The 10,335-nt window shown below is 43.4% G+C and overlaps 1 protein-coding gene across 1 annotated transcript; it reads right to left on the bottom strand.

Moving 5' to 3' along the window:
• Positions 1–2,114: 2,114 nt before the first annotated feature.
• LOC115407662 (uncharacterized) lies at positions 2,115–3,860 on the bottom strand. Its single transcript, XM_030118132.1, has 2 exons — positions 3,441–3,860; positions 2,115–2,795 (listed from the first exon to the last, which is right to left on the bottom strand). Exons 1-2 carry the CDS (start codon positions 3,801–3,803, stop codon positions 2,466–2,468), a joined length of 693 nt encoding a protein of 230 aa, XP_029973992.1. The 5' UTR covers positions 3,804–3,860; the 3' UTR covers positions 2,115–2,465.
• Between the last annotated feature and the right edge of the window lie 6,475 nt (positions 3,861–10,335).

The raw sequence follows: 10,335 nt of genomic DNA, 5'->3' as shown, positions 1-10,335 counted from the left end.
AGTCCATCAGTCCAGTTTTAACGGCGAGACCGCTTCTCCCTGATATACCGTTATAAAAACATCAGTAATGCACAAGCACCGATCCATCTATCCCGCAGAGGCTGCAGTGCCACGCTGAGTGGAGGCAATAAGCCGGTACACGCTCTGGGGATATCACGGACAGAAACCACAACCATCACCCCACGCAGCACCCAATGACAAGCAGGCAGGGAGGCTGAGGGAGGGGAGGGGTTTGGGAGTAACACGGCAAGGCCAGGGAGGGAGGGGTGTTATCTGGGGGGGTAAACAGAGGAGCGGAGAGCCGACAGAAACAGTGCAGGAAGCAAGAGTGAATCTAGAGGTGCACGGACTTGTGTTTGAAAACAAACCAGCAGGTCAGCATTACGACGCAGAGCACATGAATGGAATGCGTAAAGGAATGAATGGAAACATGCGTCTTTTTCTGAATAAGGCCTCCTGACAGCAGAACATGAGAGAGGAGGGTCACATCTCTGACTGTCCAATCACTGACGAGATGAGAAGGGAGGGCAGAAAAGAGATTGGCTTTGTTCGGGGCTGAATGACTGTGCAAATGAAAAAAAAAAAAAAAAAAGGGAATTCACCTCTGTAAAAATTTACATTAGCCCCCCCCCCCCCCCAAAAAAAAAAAAACAACAACATGGAAAATATGACTAAAGGGATTTTTGTAAATACAAGGGAGTGAGCTTCATTAAAGAACTTCAGGATTTTTTTTGTAAATCTGATTGAGAAATCTCATTAAAAAAAGTATCAGTGGCACAATTTTAATACAGTAGCTACAGAAATGCCAATAACTAAACTTAAAAGAAGAAAGGAAATGTTTCTATTGATCGATTATTTGTTGTAATGATTCTTTGCAGTAAATCACATACTATTGGAAAGTTTGTTTCCCTTTTAAGCGAGCAGCAGAGCTATGTGTATGTGATAAAAGAGAGCAGAATTCTGATAATTCCATGATCATTTAATATGTTGGGCTGGACAAAAAAGGTGGCCATAATAATAATTTAGCATTAGAGTGTGCTTTATTAAACTTGAGTCAGGAGGTTCTGTTCTGTAGTCAACAAAACCCAGAAAAGATGAGCAGGTGACATCTTCACCTCTGATATGAAATTACCCTTAACATAACCCATCCATCCATCTTCCACCGGTTATCCGGGGCCAGGTCGCGTGGGCAGCAGTCTCAGCAGGGATGCCCAGACTTCCCTGTCCCCAGACACTTCCTCCAGCTCCTCTGGGAGGATCCCAAGGCGTTCCCAGGCCAGCCAAGAGACATAGTCTCTCCAGCGTGTCCTGAGTCTTCCCCGGGGTCTCCTCCCGGTGTGACATGCCCGGAACACCTCCCCAGGGAGGCGTCCAGGAGGCATCCTAAAGAGGTGCCCGAGCCACCTCAGCTGGCCCCTCTCAATGTGGAGGAGTAGCAGCTCTACTCTGAGCTCCTCCCTGGTGACTGAGCTCCTCACCCTATCTCTCACGCAACGCGCACCCACGCGGACATGTGAAGCATGGACGGGCCTTAAGGGAGCGCCCAGCCACCCTATGGCAGAAGCTCATTTCAGCCGCTTGTATCCGGGATCTTGTCCTTTCGGTCATGACCCAAACTTCATGACCATAGGTGAGGGTGGGAACGTAGACTGACCGGTAAATCGAGAGCTTCGCCTTTCGGCTCAGCTCCTTCTTCACCACAACGGACCGATACAACGACCGCATCACTGCAGACGCTGCACCGTTCCGCCTGCCAATCTCACGCTCCATCCGTCCCCCACTCGTGAACAAGACCCCAAGATACTTAAGCTCCTCCACTTGAGCCAGAGTCTCTCCACCAACCTGGAGGGGGCAGGCCACCTTCTTCCGGTCGAGGACCATGGCCTCGAATTTGGAGGTGCTGATCCTCATCCCTGTCGCTTCACATGCAGTGCATGCTGCAGGTTCGGGTTCGATGAAGCCAACAGGACATCATCATCTGCAAAAAGCAGAGATGAAATCCTGCAGTCCCCGAACCGGACCCCCTCCGGCCCCTGGCTGCACCTAGAAATTCTGTCCATAAAGATTATGAACAGAACCGGTGACAAAGGGCAGCGACCCTCGTGGTGCCTTGTGGGGGGTGCTCCGGGAACACGGAGTCCGGGGCTTCTTGTACAAACATACAAGGGGCCCCGGTTATTATATTAAGGTTTCATACAAACCTTAATTTAGAATTACTATTCACATGTAAACGTGAAGAACAATACTTTAGTTTGTAACTATTTAATCCGGAATATTTCACTCTGAATTAAAATACATTGTGTAACCGTGGCCATTGAGAACTAGAGGTGACAGCATGGAACCTAGTTCTTCATATACATTCACCTCTGACAATAATACATTCTAAAGAATTACATATTACTATATTTCAACAGTGATGGCAATACAAAAATAAATATAAACTCAAAACAGATTTTCAGGCTGAGTTAATGCTGGTCCTCAAACTCTGCAGCGTAAAGCACTTGCTGGAATTTCATCCGCACCTCCATTCTCTTCTTCATAGTGAGTCTCTTTATGGAGGGCAGGAGGCTGAGCAGAAACAGTTCGTCTTCATCTCTGATGCTGCTCAGAGCATCTGGAGAACCGATCTCAGTCTCTGTCATCGTTTGCCTTTTGCGTTTCTGTGGGAGTCCCATATCCTGATGGCTGGATGAACAGGACTCCAGAAAACTCTGGCTGACCACAGCCAGGGACCCCATCTGGGCCTTCTCATCTTTATCTGGAGCTCTTTCTCCGTCGTCTGCACTTCCAGCTACCTGCGACAGGAAAACAGCACAGGTGAGTCAGGCAAATAAACTACTGATGACCTCTAAGCCTTCCAGAATTTGCCATTAAAAAAAGAGCACTGATGAGTTCTGATGTATAAAACGAGCTTTCAGAAATGTGTCTGTATTTAATTCTTTGTGGCTTGAAAATAAACATGTCTGTTGTGTACAATGTACATCAGGGTGGTCGACTACTTTACTCAAAGGGCTATGAAACATTAGCATTCCTACTGAGGGCTGAGACATACGTTAACTTGAGATCTTCTCATGATTTTTATGAGCTCCTGTTGCTCTGTGTCACTTCTTCCTCAGCCTTTGTCTGGAAATCATGATTACATTTTTCTGCATTTCCAGTTCAGTAAATGTATACATGAGACATACATATTTTTCCATTACTCATTTTCTTTCTTTCTACAGCAAAAAACTAATTTTGAGAGGCGAAGATGTGAAGTGACAAATTTAGATTTAACTGGATTCAAGATTTCCCAGTGTCAACCTGAGGGCCGGTCAAGCAGAACTAAAGGGTCGCCTATGGCCCGCGAGCCTTATGTGGCCCTGGTCGCGCGTGGTACTCAGTCAGCTCATCCAACAGGCTGGTGTTTGACTCAGAAATCAGTCCATGTGTGGAAGTCGCACCTCGTCGGGCTCCTTGGCGCCTCTCTCCAGCCTGGGTCTGACATAGGCGCTGAGCCAGGCCAGCTCGCTGTAAAGCACCGGGACGTACCGCTCCTCCGCCGCCGGGGTCTCGCCGCCGTCGTCGTCGTCCCGCGTCGGGAAGCATCGCCATCTCCTCACCAGTCGCTTCTTCGCCTTGTAGAACTTGTCGCGGAGGTTTTTCCACTTCTGCTTGACCTCCTCCTCCGGCTTCCCCATGGCCTCCGCGATCTCCCTCCAGGACCGCTGGCCCTTCGTGCTGTCCTTGTAGTCCCGCCGCGTCGGGTCGTACAGGTGCGGGTGTTCGCGGATCAGGTCCGCCAACTTCTTCTCCGTCGCGTTCATTGTTTCTGCTCGACGGTCCTCCGCGCGAGATCCCGTCGCCGGAAGACGTCGACCTCACTTCGCTTCTGTCTGCAGACGGAAGTGCGAAGTGATGCAACTTCAAAGTAAAAGACACTTTTTTTTTCATAGTCAGGAATGAGACGCAAACTTGAGATGTTGTCTAAAGTTGAAGTAGTAAATAATGTTCGCCTCAAACCGAACACATTTCCTCCTACCGTACATGAATATGCATCTAACTGACAAATCTAAAATGTCCTTAGACGTGCGTGGTTCTGTTTGTTTGCGTTTAAGGGACTAGCTCTCCAGACTTGAGCCAGGTCAGTGTGCATCTAAATAACCGAGAGGTATGATAGAGGAACCTTCTTCCTAACTCCACGAAGGTCCACTATCATATCATCTTATCCCCTCTGAGGCCATAGCCATCCATCTACCCTCTACTGCTTTCACCTGTGGAGGGCGCCAATCCATCACAGACGCGCCTAGGAGCAATTTAGGACATGCTCATGGGAGTGACGTGCAAACAGAAGGCCCCTGCTGGGATTCAAACCCATGACTACAGAGATGAGAGTGCTGCAGAATCCTGCAGCCCTGGGCCAGCTCTGTGTCCACAGTCTAATGAAAATATGAAACTAATGTGGATCGTCCTGGAACAGTAGTTCCAGAAAACAACAATTCAATAATATGGAAGAGGGCTAACTGTGTATTAATAGATTCTCAAAAGTGATTAGTATCTACCAAATGACTTTCAACAAACTCATGAGGTGCTGTCATATGTTGCTGGGCAAATGTCCGCGTTTGAAAATTCCAGTTCCATCTGTGGATATTTGTTTCCCATCTATTTTAAAGTCAGTAAGACCACGCCTTCTGATGGGAACCCAGCTTCAAAAAATGTTTTCTAATACTGATCAGAATAAAATGTCGTTTAATTTAATACGTTTTTATTGAAATATGTATTTTAGTAATTGCAGATTCAATTACAAAATTGACTATTTCAAGTGTTGTTATGAATTCACTGTAATTTGGTCTCTTTCACGGCCCAACAGCGGCTTTCAACCCACACTTTGGGAATAATGTGTGAGAGTGAAATTTAAAAAATAAACTTGTCATAATTTAAAACACATGAAACCCCAGACATGACTGTGGCAAGGGAACTTTATTTATCTATATAGCACTATTCACATACAAGCCAACATGCAGTGCTTTACAAGTTAAGAAAAGAAATACATTCAAAGAAAGTCAACTAGGACGGCAAAATGAAGATGAAGAAATAAAGTAAAAGGTAATAAAATACGTAAAATCGACTGTGTATTGGATCGCCGGACAAATGACGTTTTAAGGTCTGACTCAAAAGAAGTGTGTGTCAATAAAAAGTTAATACAACACATTAAATTTGATATATATTTAAATGACATAATTTAGATTTAAATTAAAAAACAAATCAGCAACATTTGGATTTAAAGATGACTGTACTTCAGTTGCTATACTCCTACTGTAGTTAAAGTTCATTCTTTGACACAGAGGAGGTCAGTGTTGTTTGGGACTTGCACTCCAAGAATCATGTGTAATATAGTGCGCAAAGACACTTGTGTTGGTTTAGAAATTAAAGTATATCACAGTTTCATGTGGACAATAAACACAGTTACAGGTATGAAGGACAAAACCATGCACAGACCTATGTCCTCCTGTGGTTCTCAAAGTCTATGAGAAAAACAGACAAAAGTCCAACTCGACTTTATAAAAACGGTTCTTGGCTTTCTGACACCTGATCAGCTGTATTTCACATCTCTCTGCACTAGATGGAGTATTTGCTCTTTGCATTTGACTGCTGGTGCTGTTAACAGCAGATTTTTCCACCATGATAACATGAATGAGGGTTTTTTTTTCTTTAACTTTCTTGAATCTGAACATAATTAACTCTTACTTCTTTTTAAAAATAAAATTAATTTTGTATATTTTCAAATATGTTTCTACAATTTTTATATATCGGCTGTTGGAACGCAGCAGTGGGAGGCCTGGATGCAAAATAAAGGAGTTGGTTCCGGTTTAAACTGCATAACACAACTCTCTGGTGGCTGAACGGTTTTAACTGCATATTTAGTAAACATGAGGCAAATATCCTGGACAAAGGTAGTTCTTTTATGCAAAAACTAGTTAAAATTATAATGTGTTGAAATAACTGTTATGTTGAGAGCAAGCATGTAAACATTTGCTCCACAAGCCTGTAGTGCCACTTAAATGTAGGCTGTGACACTGTGGGACAACATGTGATTATCAAAGGCTGGAATTTAAAAGCTGGCTCATTTAAATCATTCTAAGTGGTCAACACTTCAGCCAGGTGTGATGAATACTTGCATGAGAGCGTCAGATTTACATGAGAAGGCCACAGTGCCGAGTTGTGACAGATCAAACGTGGCGTCTGCTGGAGTCAGTGAAGTGTCACCTGCAGGACTCATCGTGTGGCACATTACAAATTACACAGGCAGCACAAGTGATAACACCAATTACAAGGACATCTGCTATTATCAGAGGAACGTTGCATGCAATTGCAATTTGCACACCCAGTTAGAGTGGCGATTATGCCATAACTGTCTAGACTACACACGTACACAGGGATGGCAAGAGATGTCAAACTGTTATTATTGGGATCTGGAAAATCAAGACACCTTCATTTAAAGGGTCAGCGCTGATTATACAGATAACATGATAAGTAGAAGTTTTATTGCATTCAACTCATAAACAGAGTTGTTGCCAATGTTGGTGAAGAAATGAAAATGCACAGAGGAACTGGAGTCCTTATGTGGATTTCAAAATTAGCGTCAGATGTCGCATTAAACAAAACCCCTTAGAGAGCTTTTCCTCTTTGATTCAAACTTTTGGCATGATCACACAAAATAAACCCACAAAAACACAAACATTTCTGGCAGATCAACATATAATTCCTGCTGTGATTACAGCAGACTGTTTGTCAGCAGACTGAATCAGTCAACAATGATGCTATAAGACGAGAGTTTCATGTGCAACCACTGCAAGTTTTTCCTCCACTCTCACAACACAGCTCAAAATTCAGTCTTGTTAAAATATTTTAAAATATCTGTCAAATCTCTGGTGTCCCAGTTATCTGTGTTTAACATTCCCATATATTGTACTATCTATATAGAAGTTCAGAAAAAGATGCTTGATCTGTTTGAATAAATGTTTAATTTAAAAGAAATGTTTATTTTCATACTTGTGTTCCTACTTGTTTCTCTGTACGTTGAACAGACATGGTTACTTAATCGAGCTGGACAGCTCTGTGGTCGTTTGCACTTTGCCTTCATATTGAGACTAGACTGGTTCAAGTTCAGTAAAACTTTGGTGACCCATTCATGTGGAGCTTGTTAATGTCTTTGAGATGAGTATGAGTCCCTTCACAGCTCAGAAACACATTTGTGAGTAAATCTGTGCGTGTGGATGTGTGCCTGCCAGTGTTTGCTGTGATGGACTGTCCATGACGAACCTGACCTTTGCTCATAAACAGCTGGGATCATCTCAGCCTGAGCTGGATGGAAAGATAGAGAATATCATTCATTTACACATATTCCTGATTTATCTATAAAATCTAAGCGTCAGGTTAGTTGAACAGCAGCGTACGAGAAAAGATTTGCTGCAGTGACTCAGTGCTGGGACTTCATCGCTCGCCGTTCGCTGTCTGCCAGGCGGTCCAGGAATTTAAACCACTGACCCTCTGGTCACGAGGTCACTACAACAAACATTTGGCTACGAGCCTCCACAAATGTTTCTGCTCTGCTGTCTGCTGTACAAGTGCTTCTTCTTCTCAGTGCTCAGAAAATGTTCCGTTGCTTGGGGAACTTGAAGACTTTAACTCAGTAAAACATTAAGCATTACCACAAATTGCCAAGTCTGCCAAAAGTCTTGTTAAAAAAAAAAGCTTTTGATTATTGTTGTTGTTTTTCTGTTTTGTTTTCCTCCCTGCAACTGATTCATCATCCCAGCTTGTCTGGATTCACACTTTCTCTCAGTTGCACACACATCAGCAGAGAGAGCGACACATTTATCTTCAGAGGAAAGGAGGAGGGCGAGCAGAGAGAGATACGCTGTCTAAAAACAGACACCAGTCAGGTAGTCGAAGATAAATCTGAGAGTGACTGACACATTAGGAACAACACGCTAAGCCAGCAGGAACCGCACAGTGTGGAAAACTCACAGGTAGTTTTATTTGAACAGGTGGAAGAAAAAAAACTGCAACAAGCACTGGTGCCAGTTTCAAAGGACATTTGTTTGTTTTATTCTTCTTCTCTGGATCTGATCATCCTAGTATCTGGTGGGAAGAGGAGGAGAGACATTTTCCAACAAAAGTCATCCTCTGGTATCGTCAGTGTGCATGTGTGTGTGCGTGTGTGTGTGTGTGTGTAGTTGCTGAGTGGCTCTTTCCCAGACTAGTGATAAGTGTCACCTCAGTGGGGGCTTTAACACCTGGGCTGGTGTAAAATCAGGGTGGGGGGTATGAGAAGGCTGGACTTCACACCTCATTGACATAGGAGATGATCCTGTAACTCACCACTCACACACACACACACACACACACACACACACACACACACACACACACACACACACACACACACACACACTAGAAAGCTCTAAGGAGATCCTTGCTGCCTTCACTTTCTATTCTATTCACAATTCTACTACTACTACTGTAACTTTTTAATATAACACACTCACAATATGGCGTTGAGTTCATACATGGTGAGGCCTGAAGGCAAACTCAAATTCCTCCAGTTTCTTGTTAGCATTGTGAAGTTCTGCTGTCATAAAGTCAAACATTGAGGACAAAAGTCATGATATAGCAACTTAATATACACGGGCTTTGTAAACTACCAGAAATAGTGGCTTTTGTTCAGCGTATGTTCCAGGTTAGGAACTCTGAGTGATTTAAATGCACATTCAAGCACAAAAATTATTGGTCTCCTCTACCTGCTCTACCTTCAATAAAATACATGATGGACTACCCAGGTGAGTTACGTTTATACTGTCATTTGAGTTCTCTTCTTCCTTTTTTGCTCTTTTATTTTATTTTTTTTTTGTTTTTACTTCCTGGATGGAACTTTTGTTTTCAAAGATAAACCTGACAGCATGAGATTATGTTAAAACCATCAAAGGAGCCACAGGAATCGTCCCTTTAATGTCAAAGCTGCCATAACTGTGTCATTCTGGATTCCTGATGTTCTGTGAGGTTGTCTCATGTAAAACACATGGAACCTCAATACGCTACCAAGTATTTAAACATGGCATTAACAAAAATAATGCCTAAATGTATTAATTCTCAATTATTAGTGGGTATAAATTTTGTGGGACATCATAAATAAGCTTGTCTCCTCTTATGAGAACCAGGCAGAACATGTAGAACCAAGTTCATTACTGTAGAAGTGCCCTTCTTTAAGACTCTCTGCCACTGTCTCACAAACTGATGCACTCACAGGCACACACACATCCGACTTATTTAGCAAACACACGCTAAGAGAGAGCCTGGGACTCATTTGTTCTATTTAAGGCGTCTGTGAGATTTTGTTCTTCCTTTCTTGCCCTTCATCAAACTCATTGTGTGTTACGATTGTCAGTCATTCTTCCTCATTAACTACTGACCTCTTCCACAGTGGATTCACACCAGAATGCACACAAACAAATACACATACTCAATACTGACAATGAAGCATATCAAAATGACACAAGTTACATATGAATTCTGTTATCAATATCCCCCTTATTGCTGATTTCACCCAGGTATTCCAATAACAGGTCAATGAACAAAAATAACAGTCTATAATGTTTATTGATATTCAAAAGGTGCTTTTCAAAACTTCAGTGAAAACAAAACCTGGATTATTTGTGCTAAAATGCTAAATCTTTTGGTTTGAAATAATGGCTGTCATGTCAGCTGAAGACCAGAATTAAGCCTTTTCAGCCTGTCAGTTTAGTTTTGGATCTCCAAAATGCCGAGTGTAACGGCACAAAGGAAGATGGTTATGTGCATTTGTCAGTGGCCTGCTAAAGGGAAGTGTCTGCGCTAATCAAAGAGCAGGATGAGCTGACATGTACCTGCTGAAGACCCACCGGCCTTTTTACTGGGCTGTTACCACCCAGACACTGTGTGTGTGTTTGTGTGTGTGTGTGTGTGTGTGTGTGTGTGTGTGTGTGTGTGTGTGTGTGTGTGTGTGTGTGTGTGTGTGTGTGTGTGTGTGTGTGTGTGTGTGTGTGTGTGTGTGTGTGCATGCTCTGTCACATGTATTTCTAGCTCTAGAAGCATCTCCGTTGTTCTTAGCTTGCCGAGATAAACTCAAGCCTCTCTCTGGGGACAGACTGACGTAATAACTGCACGTCGGACCCTTTGACCTTGTAGCAGGAGTGACGCTGAGGCAGAAACACATTCTGAACTCGGGTGGTTAACGCGAAATGCACGTCAGTGCCAGGTGTAAATGGAGCCTCGGTACCAGTATCACTGTGGTCGTCACTGTTGTCGCCCTGCTCTAAG

This window comes from Salarias fasciatus, chromosome 1, assembly GCF_902148845.1.
Source record: "Salarias fasciatus chromosome 1, fSalaFa1.1, whole genome shotgun sequence".
Taxonomy (NCBI): Eukaryota; Metazoa; Chordata; class Actinopteri; order Blenniiformes; family Blenniidae; genus Salarias; species Salarias fasciatus.
The sequence above is the reverse complement of the archived record's forward strand: the minus strand, read 5'-3'. Positions and strand labels throughout refer to the sequence as shown.